General features: G+C 40.6%; 1 protein-coding gene across 1 annotated transcript; it reads left to right on the top strand.

Annotated features, from left to right (window-relative positions):
- Positions 1-834: 834 nt before the first annotated feature.
- On the top strand, positions 835-25034 carry TAMM41 (TAM41 mitochondrial translocator assembly and maintenance homolog). Its single transcript, XM_065642330.1, has 8 exons — positions 835-990; positions 2175-2354; positions 4084-4176; positions 9083-9233; positions 11469-11614; positions 14186-14351; positions 16474-16536; positions 23783-25034. Exons 1-8 carry the CDS (start codon positions 853-855, stop codon positions 23857-23859), a joined length of 1014 nt encoding a protein of 337 aa, XP_065498402.1. The 5' UTR covers positions 835-852; the 3' UTR covers positions 23860-25034.
- The last annotated feature ends 1641 nt before the right edge of the window (positions 25035-26675 follow it).

Here is a 26675-nt window from a genome sequence, read left to right as displayed (position 1 = left end):
GGAAAAATTTAATGAAATATAACAAGGGAAAATCTAGAGTCCTACATCTGGGCAGGAACAACCCCAGGTTCCAGTATAGGTTGGGGAATGACCTATTAGAGAGCAGTGTAGGGGAAAGGGACCTGGGGGTCCTGGGGACAGCAGGGTGACCATGAGCCAGCACTGGGCCCTTGTGGCCAGGAAGGCCCATGGGACCTGGGGGGATTAGAAGGGGGTGGTCTGTAGGTCAGAGAGGTTCTCCTGCCCCTCTGCTCTGCCCTGGTGAGACCTCATCTGGAATATTGTGTCCAGTTCTGTGCCCCTCAGTTCCAGAAGGACAGGGAACTGGTGGAGAGAGTCCAGCGCAGCCACGAAGATGCTGCAGGGAGTGGAGCATCTCCCGTGTGAGGAAAGGCTGAGGAGCTGGGGCTCTGGAGCTGGAGAAGAGGAGGCTGAGGGCTGACTCATTCATGGGGATCAATATGGAAAGGGGGAGTGTCAGGAGGATGGAGCCAGGCTCTTCTGGGTGACAACCAGTGATAGGACAAGGGGCAATGGGTGCAAACTGGAACACAGGAGGTTCCACTTAAATTTGAGTGAGGGTGACAGAACACCGGCCCAGGCTGCCCAGGGAGGTTGTGGAGTCTCCTTCTCTGCAGACATTCCAACCCGCCTGGACACCTTCCTGTGTAACCTCATCTGGGTGTTCCTGCTCCGGCGGGGGGATTGCACTGGATGAGCTTCCGAGGTCCCTGCCGATCCCTGACATGCTGGGATTCTGTGATTGTGTGAACGAGCCGTTCCCCGCCGGGCGGCAGGGGCCGCTGTGCCCCGCTCGGCGCGGCCCCTCAGCCGGCGGGCGGGGCCGCCGCCATGGCGCTGCCGGCGCTCTCGGGTTCGGGCGTCAAGTTCCGGCGGGTCCTGGCGCACTTTCCCCAGGAGCTCAGCCTGGCGTTCGCCTACGGCTCCGGAGTGTTCCGGCAGGCGGGCGCCTCGGCCGGGCACAGCGAGGTGAGCGCGGCGGCCTCCCCCGGGCCGGCCCCGCGGGGTCCCGCAGCCGCCGCGCTGTGCGGCGGGGCGGGCGGCACGGCCGCTGCGGGCCGTGTGCGGTGCCGCCGGGAGCCCCCGCAGCCCAGCCAGCCGGCGGGGCGGAGCGGGGTCCCGGGAGGAACGGTCCTGACGGGCCTTTCGTAGCTGTGGTGCAGGTGTCCCTGGGCCGTGTGTCCGCGGCCTGCGTCGTGTCCGGTTCTGAGGGGTGAGAGCGTGTCCCAGCTTCAGCGGAGCCCGTGGCGCATTCCAGGGGCATCCTCGGCCATTCCTCATCGCTTGGGGGTCAAGCTGCTTGGAAATAGTAATTTGTGTGTGTGTGGTTGGCCGTTTAAAAGTCGTTCCTACACGGTTTCATCATCGTGGCTTGGCTTCTGAGCATTGCTCGCCAATGTGACTTTAAATGTGTCTCCGTTCTCCTTTCTGGGTGATAGGAATTTCAGAGTTCTAACAGCGTCTCGTCCTCACACAAACTAGTGGGGGAAAAAAGCTAGCAAACAGACCATCTTTTTACTGTTAGAGTATTAACTGATCAGCTGAGATCCAGCCCTGGGCGAGTGAGCCACAGGAGCAGGTCAGCCTCGTGAATTTGAAGCAATGTCACTGCAAATATTAATGTGTTTTAGGTATGAGTTGTAAACTCTGGGCTTGTCTGTGTGCCGGGAACATGTGGGCTGGTTTCTCCAGATCAACAGGGAATGCACTGTACATTATAAATCTTTGGAGTTTGGATTCTTTTGTTAACAAAAGCAAGCGAATATACTACAAGCGCAGTTTCTTGCTGCCGGCTCTAAGCTGACTTGATCTGCCCACCTTTCCCAATTCATGCCCTTGTGTATTAGCAACAGTCGTAAACCTGAATGATGGAGAAGTCATCGTGTGCTCCCTTGTTTTGGAGGGTTGAAGGTCGGTCACTTCACCAGGAAAATTTTGGACCATGTCTGCTAGACTGAGCAGAAAACATACAATTTCGTCAGAACCTCTAAACTTTATTTGACATGAATGCTTGTGCTTTGGATTTATTTTTTTTTCTCCTTGTGAAAAATGAGTAAGCTGGTAGTTCAATACTCTGCGTATCTTAGATTGATGTGATTCACAGTGGTTGCTTCCTGACATATAAACCCTAATGCTTTTTTCTTCATCCACAGGACAATATGCTGGACTTCGTGTTTGCTGTTGATGATTCTGTGACCTGGCATATGATGAACTTGCGAAAGAATCGGAGTCATTATTCCTTCCTAAAAGTTTTTGGGCCAAAACAGATAAGTAGTATACAGAGCTACGGAGCAGGGATTTACTACAATACCTTAGTGCCATGTAATGGTAGGGTAAGTACAAATAGTTTGAGTAAATAAAGTAAAATGTTTGTGTGTGAAGTATTGATAAGCCTAAAGCAGATTTCTGTGCAGGAAGCAAATTTTGTAGATTGTAACTGATTTTAACTTGTGGTATCTTCCATGTTTATGTCTCAAACTTTCACAAGCAGCGTATTAATTAGAAAGCAAGCAGAGCAGCTACTCTTGTGCTTCAGAAGTGCGAGCAATGTTTGGCATTTACAACTAAAGCACTACAGGAACTGGATTCATATTCCTCATTACTTGCTGTCTGCCAGTTTTGGTGGTTGTGAGATGTAGCATGTGGGGAAACGACCTTAATTTCAGCAGTTGGCTGTGTAGTAACAGCAAAGTGGATTCTTACAGTTTGACATAAAATGCAAATAGTTAGCACAGCAAGTAGGAATTGACAGATATGTTGTTTGACGGCTAACATCCTGAGCTGTGAAGCTTGGGTGTAATTAAGAATTAATTAATTTAATGCAAGTCCTACCCCTGCATCTATGTGTAGACTGTGTTTGGTAAGGAGAAGTGTGGACAGGACTCAGGGGAGGGGAACACTGTGTCTGTCTTGGTGTTAATTTTGAGTAACTTTTGTCACGTGGGAACAAACTGTACTTAGGGAAAGCAAGTTATTTTAGGAAGGATGGGAAATTAAGGACAGTTGTGGAGAAATGCTATGTGAGCAATATATACCTCACTGAAGTTTCTCAGAGCATCCATGACTGCAATAATGACGAGTATGTGTCAGAATTCTTCATTGAAAGTTGGAGAGGTAGATAAAGTTGTCTGTTACCTACTTGCTGTTTTGTTTAGAAGCATCTATAATATGAAGAAAAAATGTGGGGTTTAAACCTTTTTCTCTTCATGTAAAAAGGGATTTGGGATTTTATTTTAAGGACCAGTCATCTTTGCTATGAAGTTCTGTGCTTATCTCTTCATGCCTTTATCTCATGTTGTAATGACTCAAATAAAATCAGTTTATGGTCTCTTGTCACCCAGAAATCCTGGAGTTGGCTGCCTTGCTGTGGTGATAGTCTTTGGAAACTCAGGAAGTGCAAATGCATAACAAACGGTTGAAAGTTCGTGTTTTTTTCCAGTTACGTTAAATGAACTACAAAATCACAATTTGTTTTCTAACATCAAAGAGCAAAAGAAAAAGCCCCCGATGCACCCCAATAACAGGACACATAAATGTCTAGTCTTGTTTCTTTTAGATCTCTGACAAACTATTTCGTGAGTGCTTTCAATATCATAAAGGTGACTGTGGATTATTCCAATTGCTGTAGTGTTTGGCTGGTACAAAACCAATCATAACCTTTCCAAAATCTTTTCATGAATATTTGTATTTTAATGTTCCGTTCTCTTCAGTGGCAGTGTCTGTCTAGACCACGTTTCTTTGGGATTTAAAGTCTTTTGCTTTACTGACTGATCCTGAGGTGACTTTATTGTATCTTTGATTATAGAAAGGGTCTTAGAGGGTTCTGTGCATCTTCCTGTTCCACTTTTTATTTTTTCCATGGAAGTTTGCATGTAAATAGGATTTTTTTTTCCACCTGTGCTCGTTAAAACATTAAAAAATGTTTTAATGTTATGCATCCTTTTTTTATTGGAGGTGTGTGTTCCTTAGAATTAACAGTTATAATAAGTAGTTAAGTTTAATGTAGTGAAAATGGTGCAGGTATATGGTTTTTCAACAGCCTTTGTTTTGCTTTTTTTCCAGATGATAAAATATGGTGTAATTAGTACCGATACCCTGATTGATGATTTACTTCACTGGAAAACCCTTTATGTCGCTGGACGCCTACAAAAACCAGTAAGTGTTAGTCTGTTCAGTTATCTGTCTTGAAATGCAGGAAATTACGGGGCTGGAAAATTCTCGGTTGTAGTTTTCCCTGTTGAGGATCTGTGTGTCAGTACTGAACAAGTGATCTGCCCTGATTGAGGGATCTAGTCCTAGAGGGGTGATCTCTCAGAAAGGAGGTGAAGTGTAGTCCTTAATGATATCCTGCGTTATGTGAAACAAACTAGAGGTAAGTACATTAATCAGTTTTCTGCCTGTAGTAAATCTTGAATAACTGGACCGTATTAACTCAAAGTCCTCTTAATGTTAAATGTAATATTTACGTTTTATAACAAATTATGGGAGTCACCAAAATTTAACACAGTTAAATAATGGAAATCTTTAAAGATGAAAGCTACTTTGCTGTGCAGTTACTGTCGAGTTCATTGTATTGTTAAAATATCTATAATTGACTGAACCATATGTTAAGCAGGTTGTTTTTTCTCCTCCATGTTTGTATCATAAAAACCCGAGGTCTTTGCTTTCCCAGAGTGCCTGATTCAGTGTGCTTTCAGCAGATGGCAGCAGCGCTAAGATAAAGTTGCTGAAGAGGGGAGGGGAGAAGGAAAGGAGAACTCTATTCAAGGCTTTGAACAGAAGTTTATTATGCTTTTAACTAAAATGTTGAGGCGAAAGCTTGAATAGGTTATCTCAGCGCTGCTGCCTCTAGGGACGTATTATAGCATGGTACAGCTTAGAACAGCTGTTATCTTTATAAAGAATGAAACTTAATACATTGAGAAAAATAAGTGAAGGGAAGAATTCTGAATTTCACGTTAACAATGACTAGGGAGTATTTTCAGTGTAGCTGCATTTGCTGCTGCTTTGATTTATTTTAGGATTTTTCATCTTCTGAGTATATATAAATTGTGCGTCATAACTTTTATTTAATTCAATGGAAGTACATACTTGCACAAGAAGGAAGAATTTGGTATTTTGTTTGATTGTTAACAAGGCAGTGTGTTAACAATGTATATGTGTTTAATTGACTAAAGAAGAAATCAGTCCAGATTATCTTCATAAGGCTCACAGGGATTTGCGTTGAGTAAAAACTGCAAGACTTAAGCTAGGATTGGAGCAAAAGATTACATGGTGAATGTTTAAGCTCTGTTCCTGTAGAATCTATAAAATCACTAACTAGGATTTTGAGTGTTACACCCTGTTGACCAAAAATGACCGAATAACCGTTTAGATCTGTTGTATGAGTTTCACATATCTGCTGGTTCTGGCCTCACAACCAATTTGATGCTTTGATACATATGTTGTAAGTGGTAGTAACAGAAAGCTTTTTTTTTTTACCTCCTTAAAAATATACAATAAATCTCTTTTGGAAGGGAGACAGGGTTAAGTTTGTTTTCTTATACACTACAGTCTCTTGCATACCGTTTGCCGGTTGTGCGAGCTCTGGACACGGTTGTCTGAAGCCAGATTAATATTGTTGAACAGTTCGGGAGTTTCCTCCTCACACTTGTACAGAGCAGGAAGAGCCCAGCGCCTTTCTGGTGTTCCATTCCAGAGCTGTCACTGCGAGTGAAAGCTATCCAAGCTATTCTAGCACATGAGCTAAAACATTTGCTCCGGCTTGAAAATCTTGGCTTAATTTTCACTGGAGGTTTTGTTTCTGTTATGAACTGCTTGCCTTGACCGAGTAATCTTTCCAGAATGTTTGGCAGAGTAGACGGAGTTTGGAATTGCCACTTAGAAATGCTGACCTCTCTTCCCAGGCTCTTTTGTGTCAAATGTTTATTGGCTTTTCATCCTACATGAAATTTATAGCCCTGGTTAGCTAAATTCCCATTTAACTCTATTGAAAAATTGAATAAACTTCGTTGTAATTTTCGTCCATAACTGATGGGTCTCCTGAAAAAAAAAATGCTGCTGTACCTAAAAAGTAAAATAAATAAGCACAGATGATGCATAATTGCTTTCCAGAGGAAGAAGATTTTTTTAAAAGCATCTGAAGCGTTACTGATTTTTTTTGTTGAACATAGAGTATAAGTGATTGCTTTAGTATAAGAAGCTGTATTTACTGTTGTCCTGGAGGAACTATTAAGAGAAGGAAGTGTTTAATAAATTGAAGTGAGGTGAGAGTGGCATATGAAGGGTGTGTAGCAATATCTTGTACTTTTTAGAGAGGTCTGGGGAGTTGTAGTTTTTCTATATTATAAAAATTCCCATGAAGGGGAATGACAGAGCACATATTTGTTTACAGAATTTTTCCGCTGTCGGAATCTGTAAAAACTTTTTTTGAAAGGCAATGGAAAAATCCTCTGATCGTGTTATATAGCAGAGTGTGGATGTGGCTAACTAAATGGCAAACAGGAATAGTGCTTTTGACACCTTTCATTCTATAATGAGATTCTCTTTGAATATTTTGTCTTTGTGTACACTTGCCTGCAGTGTCTTGTGTATGAATTTCCTAGAAGTGAGATAGTACATTTTCTAGTTTCAACTGTTCTGATGGCTGAGAGTCATGCTTATTTATAAAATTGAATATATCCCTCATTTAAAATATTTCATAATTTAAAAGTCTCAACTATGATGTTAGTTAACTGAATTCTCTGGATACTGTAAAATCAGAATAAATGGGATTCTTTTTTTCCCCTTCTGTGATCAGAACTGTTGTTCTCCATACTGTGATAAAAGCCTTCCTTAACTTTGCTCTTCTTTCAGTTTTACCCCGAGAATCAACATTCGTCCTTGTTGCACCTGGGTGATAACTATTGCATTCTGTCTTTCTGGGAGATTTCTAGCTATCTGAACTGCTTAAAATTTGTTCATAAGTGGTATCACTGCTGCAGTGTTTTGTGCATTTAAATTTTGAAGCCTAGCATATTATTTCCCTTTGAAAAAATTCTGGTTTGTGTTAGGGAGTATTTTTAGCAAAGGAGATTATTCCTTTTATTTCACTAAAGCAAGTCTGTGGTCTCCCATGAGGAGGAACAGCATCTCTGTGCAGTTTCACCTTTTGAAAGGCTGTAACTGTGGTATCCTTCAAACGTGCCCATAACTTGCTGCTGTGTCCAGGGCCAGCCCAAGATACGAGCAGTTTGCGTGGCTGCTTGGGCTGCCACGGACTTCTCTCTGCTCTCTGTCCTTAGGGTTTTCCTGCAGCAGCAGGTTATGAAAGTGCATATAAGTGAAATAGTTGATGAGATTTTAAATATTCGTTTATGCTCATGGCCAACCTGTCTTGTTTATTTGACCTTATTTGAGCAAGTCTGTATGCATTCAGTAAACTTCTCCCATGGTTTGAGGAAATAAAATTTACTCTGGGCTTCGCGGCAGATGAATGTTTTGTATTTTAATGTCTTTTATCACTGTCTTTTATTTTAATGCTAAAAATTACGAAGTAATTTGCAGGAGAAGTTAGGAGGAATTCTGAAATGTTTGCTCGTACAGTGAACTCTTTGTTTTTAAAATGAAAAAGAAGGGGAAACATCCTTCAAAAATCCACCCTGGACCCATTTCCAGACTAACGTGTAGATCTGACGTTAGGCAAACTCATGCTTTAGTGTGGAATGATTGAAACAAGCAGCCTATATATTGTTGCATTCACCACCATATCAGAATGAGATATCGTTCAAGTTTAATCCTTAGAGATGTCACCATCATTAAAAATTATGTTCTGAATCTAGTATTGGCCAGCCCTGACATTGCTTTGTCAATGTCCTTTGTATCAGGAGAGTTTTGTGTAGCAGATAGGTCTGATTCTCTTTTCTTGTTTATGTGTTGGTTTGGGGTTTTTTGTTTGGTTTTTTTCTTTCCTCACCTTCAGTAATGAAATATTTACATTCCTAAAGGAAAATATTTACTTGAAGGGATACCTGAGGTGTTTCAGGTTATATTTGGAGGCAGATTTTCAGGTAATACTGCAACTCATTTGCATGTGAATGGGCTTTTGGGGAGAAAAAGCAAGTTGGATACATTTGTTTATAACTGCCGGTGAGTTTGCAATTTTTCTAGAGTAAACAAATATGAAGAAGCCGCCATTTATAAGGAAGACAGCATTGCTTAACCAGAATGCTTCCCATTCAAGACAGAGACTCCCAACAGGCAGGTATTCTGGGGAGATTTGTTTCTGAGGAGCATAGTTTGCCATCTCGTAAACCAGGCTGGCTGCTTCTGTCTCACGTTCTCCAATAATATGTTTCTGTATTCAGTCCTTACTGAAGATCTACTCTTTATTTCAGTATATTTCCGTATCCTAGGTGACTGGATTCTGTAGTTGGTCTTGAAACAGTTTGAATGTTTCCTGAAAATAAACTTTTATTTGTGGCACTTAGAAGTACTCAACTTCTGTGATGTGTTCATCGTGTATATGTGAAGTGCACATTCTGCTCATACAAAGTGCAAAATAAAGCCCCACTTCTTCTAGGAGGACAACTAATGTCTAAGAAACTACTTGAAGCATATGAGAGAAGTCCTCTGTTAAAAAAAAAAAAAAATAGATGAAGACAAGTAGGAAAATTTACCTCTTTTTCTGGAATTCCATTGTCTTTCTGTGTGGCAGTGGTCTTTTTTTTTTTCTTACTGCATAATCACATACGAAGTATTTCTGTTAGTGCGTTCTTACCGTTTTGATGAATCCTGAATTCATCAATATGAAAAGCTCTTCAGAGGTGAGTTACGGCTGTTGCTTATAGCGGTTCTGAGTGTGTTTGTAAAATCAGCCTTTTGTATCAGGCTGTTTAAAAAAATGTTCCTCTCTCTCCCACCGTGTAAACAAAAGGGGACACTCTAGTCTTTATTGTACCATAATAATAGGGTCTAATCTTAAATAAATTTGTTATTTTTCATGTTGGATTGAGTAACATTTCTAGCTCCATCTTCAGTAGCGCTTTCCTGAAGTCTTGCTTCCCATGACTTGGCTTTTCAGGTGAAAATCCTGACGCAGAATGAGAACAGCAAGCTGCAAGCTGCCCTTGTGAGCAATCTGAAGAGTGCGGTCACAGCCGCCTTCCTCATGTTACCAGAGAGTTTTTCTGAAGAAGATCTCTACATGCAGATTGCGGGACTCTCCTATTCCGGTTAGTATATGGTGAGGAGCAAAGCTGTAGTTGGAGCTGTTGTACCGCAGTCTGATGTGTAACAAGTCACCTGCTTTTTTTGCTTCGTGCCTACGCTGTTGAATGCTCCAATAACTATATTTTAATGCTGTGTTACACAGCAGCTTGGAAAGGCTAATTGTGCTTATTCATAGAAAATAGGTATAGCTACATGAACAAAACTTCTTACACATGCTTGATTTATGAATAGCTAAGTATGGGTGATTAAATATGGTGAAATGTTGGGTTTGTCTGTTTATATGGATTTTATTTTGGTTTTAATGGTTCAAAACGTTGGGAAAACTTTCTTTTCACTCTCAGTGTAATGATTCATCTGATAGTCTGGCCCATGCTTTATCTCTTTTTGAATGTGCTGTGTTTAAGGTTCTTATTTTGTTAACTTAAAGATCCAGATCATGTTTCTTCAGTGCACATTTAACACTCACCTCCTGGTTGGTATTTTCTAACCTTTCTTTGGTAAGAGAATTTCTTCCTTTCTTTAGTGATTAAATTAGTATGAATGGATATGGAAAAAAATTAAGAAATTACTCCAAGTGACTCTTCAATACAAGATTTGATTGTTACAACTGAATTCAGCATTGCAGTTTAAATTTTGATCTCCTTAATTAAGTCACTGTGAACAAGTTTGGTTGGAGTCGTACCTTTACATAGCACATGCTTTGCTCGTATAGAAATGCAAGTTTGGCTTTGAAATGGAAGCACAGGTGGGCTGGCAGGGTTTATGTGTCGCCCCTTGGTTCTCCTGAGGAGTGTTCCTGTTCCTCACGTGGTACTTCTCTGGTCAGTCTGGACTGCAACTTGTTCAGCTTTTCTGTAGCAGTTTTTTCTGAGTTGTTTTCTGTTTGAAAGTGACAGTCAGAGGGTACTGACAGCTCAGGGTTGCTAACCAGGGGTGTTTGCAGGGCTGCGTTCCTGCCCACCTGAAACCTGTCCAGGAATGTCATTAGATTCTTGGTGAGCACTAGCGACCAAGATACTATTTTATAGATCCTTTGAAACAGTGCAATTAACCAAAAACATGGGAGATCAGCTACCATGCTGTGAGAAGTTTGACGTTGGTTCCACTGTGTGAGCAAAGCTAAAGCAATAAGACTCCCAGTTGGGAATGTTCAAGAAAAAGGCTGTCAATGACATGTTTGTGGTTATTTTATTTTGCTACCATTTTGTTAAGTCTTAAACTCTTCGGAGGGTATACTAATGGGCAAAATTGATTTTATGTGTTCCTGCAACCAGTCTCCTTGGAGACTGCTGAAAAGAGTTGTTCATGCTTTAATTTGGAAAATGTTTATCCTTTTATTTTTTTATGCATTTTTTGAGAGCAGTGAGTCAGTTCCATTTATAGGGGAAGTGTTTGTTTTGCGGCTTGGCATAAATTGAAATAAAGCAAGTAATGCTAGCGAGTTGCCACCTTGCAACAACATTTGTCTCCTGAATGTGGGCAAATGAATTGATTCAGGATCTTGTGTGTTGGTGTGTGCTGCAGTGAGCCTCCAGCTCCTGGCTGGTCACCCTGGAAGCCACCAGGTAGTACCTGACAGAGGTGGATGAGTGCTCTGTTACAGGCTGACTGTATTTTTACTTATTCTCCTTGAACTTGTCAGTCATGTATCATAAAAGAAAGTGAAAAGGTCAGTAACGTAACAGTGGTGTTAAAAGTAGCTGTTTTTTGAAACTACTAATAAACTACGTGGCTAAGAGGAAAAGGCGACGCTGTGATCTTACCGTGTCTACCATTAGCTGTACTCCAGGCACTGCCCTTGAAGTGCAGAGACAATGGAGATCATTTTCTTTCAGTATTCAAAAATCGAAGGTTCTTTGTTTCTGGATACAAAGTATTGGGGCTGGTCAATCTGTTTAGTAATCTCTGAAGCTGTTGCAAAGGAGATTACTGCGTTACTGCTGCTTTCCAGGCTGACCTTGACAGCTGGAATTTTTTTGTTTGTCCAAGTGAAAATGTGAACAAGTGGGTTGATGACATGGCAACGTATCAGAGGCCACATAACAATTCTGAATCTGATTTTCCTGTGCTTGAAGGTATTTGAATAGTGAGCCTTATTATGGATTATAAAGACATTGGTAGAATTGGAGAGTAAAGCTTTAGGTGACTGCTTTGTACTATGTTAGTTTCCATTATATTCTTCTTCGAGTTTTGAGTTTTTTTCCTGATGAATTAACTGTTTTTCTTTTCTTGACTAGGTGATTTCAGAATGGTAATAGGAGAAGACAGATGGAAAGTACAGAACATAGTGAAACCCAATGTTCCCCATTTTCAAAAGCTGTACAGCAACATATTGCGGGACTCCCCTCAAGTGGTGTATAAGCACCATCTGGGAAGGCTAGAGGCAAGTTTTCTTCTTCCAGGCATTTTTAAAACAAGCAAGTGGAAGTGCTTTATCACATTGACAGAAGGCAAGAATTATGCCATACACTAAGGCGAGCAGTTGTAGTCATTGTACTTGCTATTTGTTATGTTTCTGTTGTTTAGTTAATTCTGCAACCAGGAGACTTGCCTTAAATACCCGGCTCTGCATATGTGGTGACTACTGCTCATTTGCTTTAAGTATGGGCACAGAACTAGAGCCCTAGCAAGGGAACAAGAGAAGATCATTTTAAAACGTATGTTCTAATGACTACCATATGGAAACCACATTCCAGGAAGTGGTGAATAAACATATGGTTTGTGTTAAAAAGATTGGGCCATAACTTAGAGGTGCAACTTTCTGTAGTCAAAAACTGCATCTCACAAACAAGCCCTGCAGTGCTAGTTACGAAGATCAGTTGACTAAACCCAAAGAAAATTCTGCCATTATTTTAAATACCCATACTAAAATGATTTTTTCCCTAGTATTTGGGAAACAGGTATCCAAAATGAGCAGTATCTTGAATTTTGTCTTTCTGGCATGAGATATAAGTGTAACATTGCAATTAGGGTAGATATGCCACAATCAGGGGTCCCACAGCAATTTTTCCTCTTGGAGTGTACATGTCGGTGTGTGAGTGTTCAAGTGGGATTCGCATTTGAACATGAAGTTGCAGATAGCAAACTCATGGATGTGGATATCTGTCGGCAAGTCACCTTGGTAATTATCTCACGAATGTCTCATTTTAAGATGTGTCTTTGTTAGAAACTGAAGTACATATATAAGCAAACTTGAGTACAGTAAATAATTTTACTGCAGTGCTTTGGAGTACAGTGTAGGCAGATCTGCATTATACTGCAGCTGTCTCCGTGTTTTCACATCAATGTGCTTTTGAACAGTTTAGTGGAAGAAGTATTTAAATGAATTTTGAAAAGAATCACTAATGCTTCCTCCAAGAAAACGCCTAGTTAGAATAATACTCCCAGTTGTGTTACCTTTAAACAAATCCTGGTAGCAGACTACTACCTTATTCCTCACACCTTGGTCTGGTTATTGGCAGTTATAGCCCAGACTGGAGAGGGTAACTGCTCTCAGAGTGCTGTTTAATGCGGAGCAGAAACCCCTTCTCCAAGTATGCGTCTTCAGAGTTACAGAGAAAATTATTTCTTAAAAGATTCCTCGAAAACAATTGAAGGCAGACCCTGGTTCTTATAGTTCTGGTTCAGGCGTGGATGTGAAGAGCTGCGTGTTGTCGGCTCCCTCTGTAGTCAGCGAGTGATTCATCTGGATGTCATTTTCTCCCCATTGACTAAAGGGAGTGTATAGGGCAGCTAGACTCCTGTCTGATGTCTCCAGGAACTGTCTAAAATCTTGTGTGGGAGGAATTGAACTCTTCACATTTTTTGAGAGATCTGCTCCATTATGCATTTTTCAGGACTTGTGCTTACATTTTGTATAAATGAATCACAGAATCCCAGAATGTCAGGGATCAGAAGGGACCTCGAAAGCTCATCCAGTGCAATCCCCCCACCGGAGCAGGAACACCCAGATGAGGTTACACAGAAGGTGTCCAGGCGGGTTGGAATGTCTGCAGAGAAGGAGACTCCACAACCTCCCTGGGCAGCCTGGGCCAGGCTCTGGCACCCTCACCATGAAGAAGTTTCTTCTCATCTTTAAGTGGAACCTCCTGTGTTCCAGTTTGCACCCATTGCCCCTTGTCCTATCACTGGTTGTCACCGAGAAGAGCCTGGCTCCATCCTCCTGACACTCCCCCTTTCCATATTGATCCCCGTGAATGAGGTCAGCCCTCAGTCTCCTCTTCTCCAGCTCCAGAGCCCCAGCTCCTCAGCCTTTCCTCACACGGGAGATGCTCCACTCCCTTCAGCATCTTCGTGGCTGCGCTGGACTCTCTCCAGCAGTTCCCTGTCCTTCTGGAGCTGAGGGGCCCAGAACTGGACACGATATTCCAGATGAGGTCTCAAGTGTGTACAGGCCTGCATGCTGGTATCATCCTACTCAAAAAAGGGTCCTTGAATTTCTGATTTAGACTGGAAAATGTGGAATGGATGTTTCCTTCAAATTACACAAACCAGATGTGGTTTGAGTTTAAAACAGAGAAAATGTTTTTTTCAAACTAAACTTGAAATGTGTGTATATAGATGGAACTCAGCTAAGTGGTCTTTTGGGAACTTTTTTTTTCATTGTAGTGTGCTTATGTTTCCAAGGGAAATTGTATAGAGCAGAAATGATTCCGTTTCAATGAAATCTTGCTTGCAAAGGCAGCAAGATCATGTGTGTACATTAGTCTTCCCTTGGATAAAAATTAACACCTTTGCATTGAGTGAGGTTCAGAACTGAGATACTGCATCTCCCAGTGCTTGGGAAGTTTTCATTAGCATTATCTGTAATTTTTCCAAGTGAAAACGATCGTGTTCTGTAACCTCTGACAAATATCACAAAGATAACTGGAACACTTTACTGAATTCTTTGAAAAAGCGAACTTACTTTGTTGACACTGAATATTTTTATGGTCTTACTCTTTATAACATTCAGATTGATAAAAGTCCAGAAGGTCAATTTACACAACTAATGACTTTGCCAAGGACTCTGCAACAAAAGATAACTTCGCTGGTAGGCCCTCCTGGAAAAAACAGAGATGTGGAAGAAATTTTATTGCAAGTTGCCCATGACCCTGACTGCGGATTTGTGGTGCATCAAGGTAAGCCTAGATCAGTGTCTATAATCTCCTTAAAGACATTATAGGTATACAGACTTATTGTACATGTTCTTTGAGGTCAGAAGGATGACTTAGAGAGAAGGGAGACAAAACCAAGATATTAGTGTTGAGATACATTCTTAAAAGGACAGTATTGTATTTGTTTCATTGCGAACAGGTTCTCTCAAATACTAGCAAATAGTATTCCTGCTGATATAGAGAGAGATGTTTTGGGTTGGATTCTGAAAGGAGTAATCCTTAGGAATTCGTGTGGCCTGCTTAGAACATGTAAGTCCGTTTGGGATGCTTACACCTTCAGGATTTAACTTCATCTTAATACTAAACTATATATCTTACGAGTCATACATTACAATGCTGAGGTGATTTTCTAGCTTGCTGATGTTACCTTTCCCAGTTTTGATGGTCCAGGTACGTGAGCTCTGGTGGAGAGCTCAGGCTCTGAGGAAAGAGGTTGAGGTGTTTCTCATTGCCACAGCCTCTCTGAGACATGATAATGCTCGTACAACAACTTAAAGCTTATGCTGCGGACATCAATATTTTACTATTCTGCAGAAAAATGAAAACGTTTAGTACTTGAAGAGTCCTTTATATCTTTAAAGAACTTGACACGTTTTAGTTCCAGGTGGCCAATTTTACAAGCTCCTTGAGCACAGCAGAAGCTGCCTAGATGCCTGAGAGCCACTACACACTAGCCAGCTGCTAAGGGAGCTCTTAACACTAATTTCTGTTGGGGGAAATAAAACTCCTGAGAGTTGCAGTTCTCCATTGACGGTACGGGATAAATTGCACCTGGACATCAAGGTGTCCTGCTGTCCCGTCAGTGCGCGGCAGCTCCTGTGCTGCTGCGGCGGGACTGCAGCCATGTGACAACCGCTGCGTGTGGGAGCAGGAGCCGCAGCGGTTGCAGCTCCGTCTGGTTGTAAAGCTCGGAGTTGTGCACCCTGAGCGAGCTGTGCTGCCGTGCTGTTCGCAGGGGGGCCCTGCAGCCGCGGCCCCCTGGGCAGCCGGCCACTGTCAAAGCGTCTTCTCAAGCCAAGCGGTTGATACTCTTAGGAGAACAAATCAAAACCCCTTTTTCGCTTTTGTGGCCAAAAGATTTTCCTAGTTCAAGAATCTGGGTAAAGGACAGGGCAAGCCGTGTGGTAATCCTACAAGACAAGGCTGATTACTCGAGTTGAATTGCGTTGTCCCTGGGGATTTTACTAGTTCAACACGATTTGTTCCCTTCTTGCCCCACCCCTACTCCTGCAGATTTTATTCCTGTGGGATATTGTATCCTTCTTATTAATGGATTTCCTTAAGCTTTTTTCTTCTTTATAGAAGTAGCTTTGAAATAAGAATTTAAAAATATTTGAAATCATATTCTACAATCTGGTTAATGCAGAAGAATAACTTTCAGTTTGGAAGAATAACTCTAGGACTGCTGCATGTCTACATTTTTAAGTATTTAGTAATGTACAGTGGTTTTGTTCTGCACATATCAACATGCTTTTATATGTATGTGTTAAAACAGATAAAACAATACTTTTTAAAAAAAATGATTTATCTACTATTCCATTAATCCCTAAGAACCACTGTACAATGAGAACTGAATGTGGTAAACAAGACTTATCTACAAAAGCTGATAATTTAAAAAAGGTAGATGAGCCCTGCCCAAGATGAGCATCTCTACTTGATCAGAAAAGTGCAAAATCCCAATTTCATCTTGAAGTAAACAACGAGTATAACTTGTTCTGCTATAGGAAGTTAATGTGCCAGCACTCAAGTGAAACAATTCTGAATCGTGTGAGACAAGTCATCTTAGTAGATAAATAATAGGAGCACTAAATGAGTTAATTTGATCAATTCCTACTGGTTGTTATCTGTTTTAATATTGATTTTGAGGAGGTTTTTTTGGTATGTTATATAAAATAGCTTAGAGAGTATTTTCAATTAGTATGACAAAGCAGAGCAGAAACAAACATTCTCCACTTAAGTCTATGTTGCAGTCTGGCTTGATTGTATAACTGGAAAAATGTTTAATTTTTCTGTGTGTTTTGGAGGATAAAAAAGTCCCCACAAAACTGCTAAGATGGGTAACATCTGTGTGCTTTTCTATCTGCAGGCATTTCGGGAATTGTGAGATCTTCCAGTATAGTGCAGAGCGCTAAAACCATCCTGACAGCTGGTAAGAATGTGTGGGATTTCTATCAACAGAGGCCTTCTGATTTCACAAAGTAAAAACTACAGGGCCCCAAGACTGTCTTGTTACAAGAGTTTAAAGAATAAACTTTTTGGGTGTTTAATTGAAAACCCCTGCAAAATAGAAGTAATACTTAAAGCAGAAGCTTTATATAACTATTGAGAAACTGTAAAATGCCAAAAGGAATTGGAGTCTATATGGCTCTTAAACAAAATCCCCCAACAACCAAAAAGTAACAAAAAAACAACTCCTGATTTCAATTTCATTTTATATATGGGTCAGACTTGGCTCGTGTGCACTAATTCTGCTCTTTTTGTTTTTAAAAAAAGGAAAAAAAAAACTTTATAGTTCACTCTGGCTTTCCACATGTGAGTGGATCCCTAAATGATCAGTACATAGTATTTGCGTCTTGTGTAGACTATGAGGTTATTTCATCATAAAATAAAGGAGGGGATGAGTGTTGAGGGAGAGAACGCTGGCAGGATCCAATGTTTCTGTTGGGCTCGGAAGGCAGGCGTGTGTTTGAAGACATCACGTATTCGAAACTGAGCATATACTTGGTGAGGATTGGATATTACTGCAACTCTCATACTGCAAAATTAATTACTTTAGAAAAAGAGCTGAGTGTTACAAAGTCTATGTGAGAGAAGGTATAGAAGGGAAAAAAGAGACTTACCTGTGTAGAAACATGGGAAAACTAGGGATGCTTTTCAGCCATCAAAGTCTTCCAAACTGAATGAAATTCACTGCCAGTTACATAGCAGGAGCTTCAGCCTGTTTTCTGAGTTCTGCAGTAAGTCTAATTTTAAGATTCCCTATTTTTACATTTTAAAAAGCTGAAAGCACTGCAGCTCAGTTAAAAGACAGGCTTAAGACCTGAGCATTCATTTACTTAGAATTCCACTTAGGAGATAGTCTTGATTCCTGCCAAGTGAAAAATCCTCGCTGCTAGCACGAAGTTGCTCAAATGATTTTCTGAACTCATTCATATATATTCCTAATTGTTCCACAAAAGCCATTCTATACAAATGATGCCATCACTGGTTTTAAAAGCAGCTGTACGGTTTCCTGCTGGGCAATCCTTATCCAGACTTGAGCTGCTCTTCCCATTTAATATTAGAGTCGGTGACTCCGTGTGACACTTTGTACCTCCTTGTAAAGAAATGCAAGTTACAGAGCTCAGGACCATTAGTGATCTACTGAGTCAAATAAGCAGGAACAGCTGGAGTTTTTATATGCTTCTGTTAATAGTCTGATTTTATTAACTGGAAGAATCGTAACAAAACTATTGCCTAACATTGTTTAGTGGCTGGAGGAGACTAAAAACGTAACTCCAACTGAGAAAAGCAAATTTTTTGTTTTGTATGAGTTAGGCATATGGCAGGGATGAGTTTCTAGTGTAAGGTTTCCAACCAAAGAGGTGAGGCTTTTCTTTTAGGATTTGTTGTCAAAATTACCTGCTAGTGGCCAAGACTTCTTATTGTATTGCAACATGTCTGTTCTACAGATGTCATCTTGTAACCCAGCTGTTTCTGAGTCCATGGGGAGCAGATTTCGTAGAGCAGAATAATAGGAGAGGAGGGGTCAAAGGCACCGTTAGGACCTTGGATTGAGAGCTGGTCTGAGTCAGCAGCCTGACCGCCCCGCGGAGTGAAGTGCGTGTGGCTGCCAGGGTGTGGAGAAGAGCGGTTCCGCTTTGTCAGATAATTTATGCTCCGCTTCCGTGCGTTCTGATGCACAGAAAATCACCTCTGGGAATCATTATCTCCTTTTGTGTGTCATGCGGTAAATCACTAAAGCCTATACTGTTAACAGGGCTTTTGGGAGGTCCTAATCCATCTTTTAGTAGGACTTGTAGTTTTTACCTTGCTTTTTGTTTTGTGCCCCCGAAACTAGGTATTTATGAAATGCTATTTCTTACCTTTCTCTTAACTGCTTTTTGGTTTATATATAGTGTGATTTTTGTAGTTTTGTGTGGTGTTGTTTGGTTTGTGGTTTGGTTTTTTTTTAATTTTAAAGCAAACTTCAGTTGTCTTCTAACCAGCTATTTACATAGACCAACACTTAAAACCATGTATTTTCTACCAGTGCTTTGTGTTGAAAACGCAGTTTCATTCAGAGCAAAGCTATTGTGATCCTTTGCCTCAAACACAACCCAGATTTGAGTGAGGCTCAGGAGAATTTAGTTTTCTTTTAGCATAATTTATTTTGTTTTATTTGAACCGCATTTATGCACTTCTGCCAGAATCCGGCCAAAACCATTAGCAACAGAATTCAGCATTGATCTTTTGGGGGTTACTTACAGGTTATGCGCTTAGGGAAGTCATTAGTAGGAGCCTTGGAATTAAAACCTACGTTGCAGTTCATACGAAAGAAGAAATTAAATGTACCTGACCAGGGCTGTGACCTCAGTATTTTTCAGATGTGGTGGTTGTGTGATCTTCCCTGGAGTTTAGGAGGCAGAAGTTTAGGAGCTATTTAGGAGAAGCCTTTTGCCTGTTTTTTGGTTTTGTGTTTTGTTTTTTAATACTTCTCTCCAAACATGTATGATTGACTATGTGTTAAATCTTGCTGTATCTTCTAATGAAGATTTTCTCCCGATCTCAGTTTCTTAATTTAAAAAATCCGTCACTAGGTGTCAGGCATCACTGCTGTTCACCTGGCTTTGCCTTTTCTTGGGGCTCTTCTCAGCTGATATTCTTATAGGTGCACATTCTACAGACAAAAACGTTGTGGCTTCAACATAGAAAAGTGTTTGCTTGACTTGTGCACAGAATGTATATTACAGGAAAGTGTTGAGCTTTTAAATTTAATCCCTAAGGATGTTGTGTTTCTTTCTTCATTCTTTAACAGAATCCTGGCTAATGTTCTGTTCCCCCGAGATGTCTTTTCACAATTTCTAGCACAGACTTTAGGAGAAGTGTTATGGCTCTGTCTGCAGTGCTGAAGTTAAAAATAGTAGTGAAAACAAGAGAATTATGAAAGAGATTCATTAAATCAGCGGCTCCATTAAATAAGCTCTGTTTGTGGGGTTTTTTTTCTTGCGGTTCCTAGTAACTGCACAAGTACTTTTGTCTTATGTCTGCTCACAAAAGAATTAATCTTCATTACATGGCCATCATTGTTTTTGAAATGTAATGGGGGACACAAAATGATTTCCTTAGCTGGTTGTTTTATCTTAACAACAACAACAGCAACAACAAGTGAAATCACTACACTCTGGTCTGTAGCAGGGTAGTCCAATGTACAGCATGTTCCTAAATTAAATGTTAAATCAGGGCTAGTCGTTGCCGAGATGGCATGCTGTGTATTAACATTATTGGCAAGGAGAACAAGCAAAATAAAGAAATTCAACCCATTTAAGAGAACCTTTTTCATCTTCCTCTGCCAGTGTGGTTTTGAAGTTGAGCTCAAGCTCTGTGTTTTTGTTTGTTGTTAGCTGCCCTATTTAGTTTTTGAAATGTGCCCGTGTATTTCTTTGAGTCTGTGGTGAGGTTGCCTCTCTGTTTCCCATTAGGGATGGCACCAGCGTTTGATTTATTTTCCCACATAGCCAGAGTCTGTGTGGTGTTTGGGAACCAGCTCTGAGGTTCTTATATTTAGCTCCTCTGAAGGAGATGTTGATACTTCTTTAGCTTAGATTTCTTCTTTATATCTTACTAGACGAATGCTGCAAGCCTTGAAAATTTCTTATAAATAAAATAGTATGAATTAAATAGTCAGTGGAAGCAGTTGTTCAAGAGACTTTTAAGTTAGCACAAATGCTTGTAGCTGCTCTGAATAACATTTGTTTTCTCGGAATTGGGATATTTGTATACCACGTCTTCAGGGATATTTTTTTTTTTCCTTTAACTATAAGGAACAGCTTTACATATAAAATATTCTGTAGATTTGTGGTAACTGCTCTCCTCATCAGCTGCCCGAGCAGCTATTGCATACCACTGCACTTCACGGTGAATGTGTACAATGTTGGCATGTGTATGCATGATACACTAACAATATAGAACTATTTGCCTCCACATGGCAACTCTTCAGAAGTGTATGCATTAGTCTTTCTTTTCAGAAGGAAATAAAGAATACTACAGCCAGGCATATCTACTGTGGAACTTATAGCCAAATTACTATCTTATCACACTAACGCTTCCAAAAAACCCAACATGGGACTGTTAAGTAAAACCAGATACAATGTATGTTTACATTGAAATGTTGTGGTCTTGATTCCATGTGCATCAGGTCTTTGTTCTGTATCGTATAGTGGGAAAATCTAAAGGGGAGGTGGAACCACCAAGTCATAGTTTCGTAGCTGAAGTAGAAGGACATTTCCATGTGGTCCAACTGCTTCAGATTCTGAGACTGAGCCATAATTACGGCCATCAACTTTTACTACAGATGTGACTCATCACCCTGAGGGCTGCTTTAGGAAACCAGCTGGATGTATAAACCTGTATTTTGCTTCGTAGGGCGATGCGCTGGGGCAGAAATGCAAGCGCCTGATTCCGTAAGGCTGTGGTGGGTGGAGTTCCGCAGAGCGTTCCCTGCAGGGGAAACAGGAGAAAATGCTCGGGGTGCTGCGAGGGGAGGTTGGCGAGCGGGTGGAAGGAGCGAGGACAGTCCTGCAGGGCTGGCCGTGTGCCCCTGTCCATCTGCCACGCGTAGCAGGGCAATCCCCGTGTTCAGGGGCTGTGTCCTGGAAGTGCAGCACCTAGGAGATCAGCCAGCCGTTTCAAAACCGTACGGTTACATAGATTTAACTTTGGAGCCACTTCTTTCTCTTATGTGCTACGCTGAGCTCAGCCTGGCCGTGTTCTGCAGCTGGAATTCTTACACTGTGTGCGATTTTAATGCAGATATGTGAGGCGCTTCAGAATTTACATGATTATTTACTTGTTATTTGAGATGCTGCAAAGAAAATCTCGTCATGACCTCATGATTGTGCTTGCTTTTAGGAAAAACATACTAAATATAGAAAAGTTAGAGCTTACATATGGGATGCACGTGGCTTTGTATTTGAAAATATATGTCTGGATGATTCCTTGCAAAAGGCAAAGTTGAGTTTATTTAAATTGCAATTAGAGACACAAGAAGTACAAAACTGATTGTATGCAGCATATTTGTTGTGATAGGCTTTTTACTCTTGACCACATTCCTTTAGAAACAGAACATGCACTTTTCCGTATTACTGCCTATTCATTTGACTTGTGACTCTAGACTGCGAGTCCTGAATGCATCTTTCACTTAAAGTATTTTATCTTCATTTGATTACTTTCTAAGGTCTTTTCAAAATCAAATATTATCATACCTCTTTTTTTCCCCAAAAAAAGTCCAGTGCACTAGATTGCTAAACCTGGGTCTAAGTTGCTTGTTTGTTCCAGAAGATCTTTCCTTGTGTTCTGGTGTGTCATAGTGTGTGACTTTTTGCTAAGTAGCTTCTGTCTACTTCTTGTCAGTCTTGTCAGGTAAATTGTGTTCTATTAAATAAGAAAGATCGTACTAAGTATAATCTACCGTACTTTTTAACTTGTGTGTATAAGTGTTAAAGCTTTCTGTGCAGCATTAAAAACTCGCCTTTTCAGTTTTGAATTTGTAAGGGTGTGATTAGACTGTGCTGTAATCCGAAAAGTCACTTTGTCTTTTATGTCGCGTTCTTTTTGGTGTGTGTTTTGGGGTGGTTTTTTAATCAAAACAAGCTGGAAGGAGGACAAACAAGTAGTTCCACTGGCTAGGATCTCAGAACCCCACCGAAATTCCCAGAGTAACAATATTTTGTTGTCATGTTTCCAAATACTCGCTGACTAAGCCCAGCAAAAGGATGTATCTCTTTTACTCTAGGTCTGTAGGTGAAGGCTCATCCCCGGTAGCGTTCAGGAAGTGTTTTAACTCAAGAGTACACTTTACAAATTGGGTGGGAGTCATCCTCGGTGCCTTCGTATCTAAAACTTGTGAAAGCTCGGGGGCAATGACTGCTGCAAAATCCTTCTGGATCTTTGTGAAAATAGAGGGATGCCTTCCTCGGTTGTCGGCCCGGCGCGATGGATTTGCCAAAGCTGAGTACGTGTGGGCTGCTGCAGGATGGTGCTGGAGTCTGGCAGCTCTTCTGGCTTCATGTGAGGCTATAATAAACAGGTGACGCGCAGGTTACTCTGAAGCAAAATTGGTCCAGACAACGTCCCTGCGACAGGGTGTTCACACTGGTGTCCACGGGGTACTTCTGACATCGGCAGCGTTGCCAAATTATAGCTCTTTGTCCTCACCTCGTTACTTTTGCTTCTTTTGGTTCGCCTGGGTATATCCCTTATTAATCTGGTTTTTGGTACCCGCCACTGTTTCAGTATTATCTTTTTTTCACCTAAGGGCACAGATGTCATTTCGTTATGCAAGTCGAGCAGTTTTATTCTCTTGCGGATGTGCTATTCCCTCAGTTATCAAATGGTAGCTGCCATCAGTTAGGATGAGGCAATAGCAAAATATTCAAGGTGGTTATGATGTACTTCACAGCTCGTTGATACCAGAACAGATTTCCACCTCAACAGTCAGTGGCACATTTCATACGAAAAAACCCAATTATCTTGTTTTCATTTTTAATTCACAAGCCTTTGCATAGCAATGCTCTAGGCTGTTTGTCCGAGGAAGCTGCAGCGGCTGATGGCATTTAATCAAGATGGGCATCAGTGTGATGCTTCTCAGTTCTGACTGCTTAGAATTGCGCTGCAACAAGGCAACCAAGCATCTGAGGTACAGCACCAGGCAAGGCTCACTAAATGCGGAGTAGCAGAAGAAATTGGAAGGATAAAGTTTGTCGTCTACGAGCTGTGCGTCGTATATTGGCTTGGGGAGGGTCTGCAGGAGACACAGGTGCTTTAAAAGCCTTCCTGTATTCAGCATTTAGGAGCAATGATATAAATTAAAGTTTCCCTCTCTACTAATTCAGAGCTTTATCGCTAATCTCTACATTTGCTATACCGTGGTCGTTGTCTACATAATGCGCGTGTATGCAACGTTGTCAGGCCTTCAGAAGGAACCAGTTCTATTTTGCATGCTTTGATACTATTACAAGTATTTTTTGGTGTCATTATTTACTGTGTTATGAATGTGACAAGAAAGTTGTTTGCATGTCTGCCTGATAAATTAGGTTGTCATTCTTCTAGGGAAACAATGTAGTAGGAAGCTAATATTTGAGTTAGCCTTCCTAAATGTTGGTATTTTCTGGGTTTTGTTTTTTTCTTTTTTTTAGGAGCAAAGAAATCTGTAACTTACGGTATGAGGAAATTATATAAAATGACAAAGGGATGGTTAAGGAAGACATCTTGAGTCTTGACATACTCTGTATGGGTAAATAAATGGTACTTTTTATCTAAATATTTTGCAGATGTTGCTTTGTCTACTCGAGAAGACTAAAGTGTATTTAAGAAGTCTGTTCTGATAATTTACATGCCCAATTTTACTGTTAAATAGGAACTTTTGTTAGTAGTGGGAGGTTTGATGGCAATAGGGCAAAGGAATTATACTCTATAAATACTGAAATGAATTTTCCTGTATAATATAGCCCGGATTTTCAGAAACCCTGAGTGAAAAGGATTGATAGTACATATGAATTAAAAACCAAAGCCACTTATTTTCTGTGTATCGCTAACTTTATTTTCCAAAATACCCACAGGCTCTTTCAAAATGTTCACTGTCCCAATTTTAGTTCTGCCAGAGGCTTATGGAACTGGAAAGTCCATTGAGTTTTCAGTAGATACCAAAATGTCCTCTCGAAATATGTTACTTCTGCGCTTAACAGGTTCACCCCTAGAATTCCCCTGAGGGTACGTGCTGGGTGCTTCTGCACGGCACACTGGGGAAAAAGTCAATTTGTTCGCCGATGTGTGACATTCTGAATCCAAAAACTTCCAGCGATGACTTTCGGCGTGGGCAAGTGTTTGAAATGAGAACCTTGGCAGGTGTCGGACCCTCTCATCAAACTCGCGTGTACCTTCCACGCGACTGGGAGCACAAGTGCCCGGCTCTTGGTGAAGTGTTGTCCAAGTATCGCGGTTGGTCATTGACCTTCAGGAGCTGCTTGCGCAGATTTCTGAAATGTGTGTTATTTGGCGGAAGATTCTATCGAAGCGCTTTGAAGTTGGGAATTTTATGAACAAAAGTACCTGTCGTTTGATCCTCTTATTATTATTTTTTCCCGAGATTACTGTCCACAAAGATAAAACTTGTTCTCCCTTGCTTAATGGAATTAGGTAAACTAAAGAAAATTGGACTTGTGCATAGCATGTTGTATTAATCGTGCCATTAAAGAATGGACATTTCTGGCAGTATTAATGTGTGACGTAGTAAATTTGAAGCATCTGTTGTAAATAGAATGTTTTTCACACTGAGTCAGGTGGGTTTACTAACTTTTGATGTTTTTCTTAATAGAAAAAATTGAGAGAACATTTTATTTGTGAGAGTGTCAATGGTAAACATAATTTAAAGTAAAAAAAAAATTGAAATAAAGCGTATCTTTCCTGATTAGTATGTATTTGCTTCTTGTCTGTTATGTGATCAGCACGGCCATCTCTCAAGCTACATTTGATTTAGTGATCTAACTTTAAAAAAATATATGTATTGGAATGAAGCTGGCGGCTAATTGTTTCCAGGGAGCAGTTCAAAGCATCAACTTAAGACGACAGAAAATATATTGTTGTACGTAATGCGACATGTCCTCTTTTTGTTGTTTTATTGGAAAATATTATTACAGTGAAATAGTAACTTTCTAAGGTCAGAGGGAGATTTCTAACATTTTGCATTATCTGTTGATGATAGATCTAGAATTTTTAAGACAAATCCCCTCAAATGTCCCTTTCCTGAGGCTGACTGTGCTTTCTAAGGTGGCACATTCTGCAAAAGAAGTGGCTTCAACTAGCAAATGTTTGTATGTCTGGTACTAGCAGCCTCTGTCCCTATTAGTAAGGGGCCAAAGTCCACAATTTGACAAGTTTATATTGTAAGAATTAGGGAATTTAAGTGAGTGCTTAAATTAAATTAACCTTGTTTTTTGGCTGGATTTTTTTGTTTGCATGAAGAGGTTCCTTTCTGGATAATCTAGAAGTCTTTTATACAAAATATACACTATCCACCTTAAAATTAACCGCATATATAGTGAAGACTTGAAATAGCCATCCGCTTTTTTTTACGTTTCAGCATAAGCTGTAGTACAAAGGAATCTGAAATGAGATGTTGACTTATTTAGGTATGTTCAGTGGAAAATTCTTAAGAACAGAGAATACTGATCCCAGTGGTCGAAACAGAGCCTGACAGATACAAAGCCCTTGGACAGATGAACAGCACGAGGAAGGATTCAGGATGGTGTCACAACCTTCGGAATGAAATGGTTCCCAGGTAAGAAGTGCAGCGCTGGCAGAACTGCCTGCTTTAGTCATCTAATGAGGTAACACTGATTTTTTTATTATTATTTTTTTATTTTTTATTTTTTTTTCCAAACGAAGTGCACTGTAGGGGAAACTGCTTGGGGGCAGGAACATCAACAAAAGACTGGTGGTTGTTTTTTTTTTTACACCAGCAATTTGGTGTTAGCAAATTTTTAGTAGGGACCACTGTATTACTTACGGGTAAAGAAAGAAAAAAAAAAAGCCTCATGTGAAAGTCTTAGGACACACAAATAATTTGGAAACTGAAGCTGACACACGTAATGTATCAACTTGTAGGAAATGGGACAATTTCCGAAATAACCCTCTGCATGAATAGTCAGCATGTTTCATTTGTTTGTATATTTTTAATGTAACCAAACTTTTTATGTTCTGGGCTTTCTTTTGTGGTTGTGTTTATTTTCTTTTCAGGCTGTGTGGGAAAGGGTCTGAGTGAGCCTGAACTCCTCGTGCAGGGGGGATGCTCGCTGCTGCGGGGGCTTGTCCTCGACACATTCAGCACAATCGCTCCTACTGAAATTGTGTATTTTTCTGTGTGCGTTCGCGAATTCTGTTCCTGTAGTCGAACTTCTGGAAAATTCATCCCGTAAGCAGAAAAATATAGCAGTTTTTGTGTTTGAAAAATGCCAATTGCTACACACTGGGTTGTTAGAAAACTATTCCATGTACTGAATATATTACCAGATAACTAAGGCTAATAACTAA

Source organism: Caloenas nicobarica, chromosome 11 (assembly GCF_036013445.1).
Source record: "Caloenas nicobarica isolate bCalNic1 chromosome 11, bCalNic1.hap1, whole genome shotgun sequence".
Taxonomy (NCBI): Eukaryota; Metazoa; Chordata; class Aves; order Columbiformes; family Columbidae; genus Caloenas; species Caloenas nicobarica.
Note: the sequence above shows the minus strand (reverse complement) of the source record. Positions and strands in the feature narration are given on the sequence as shown.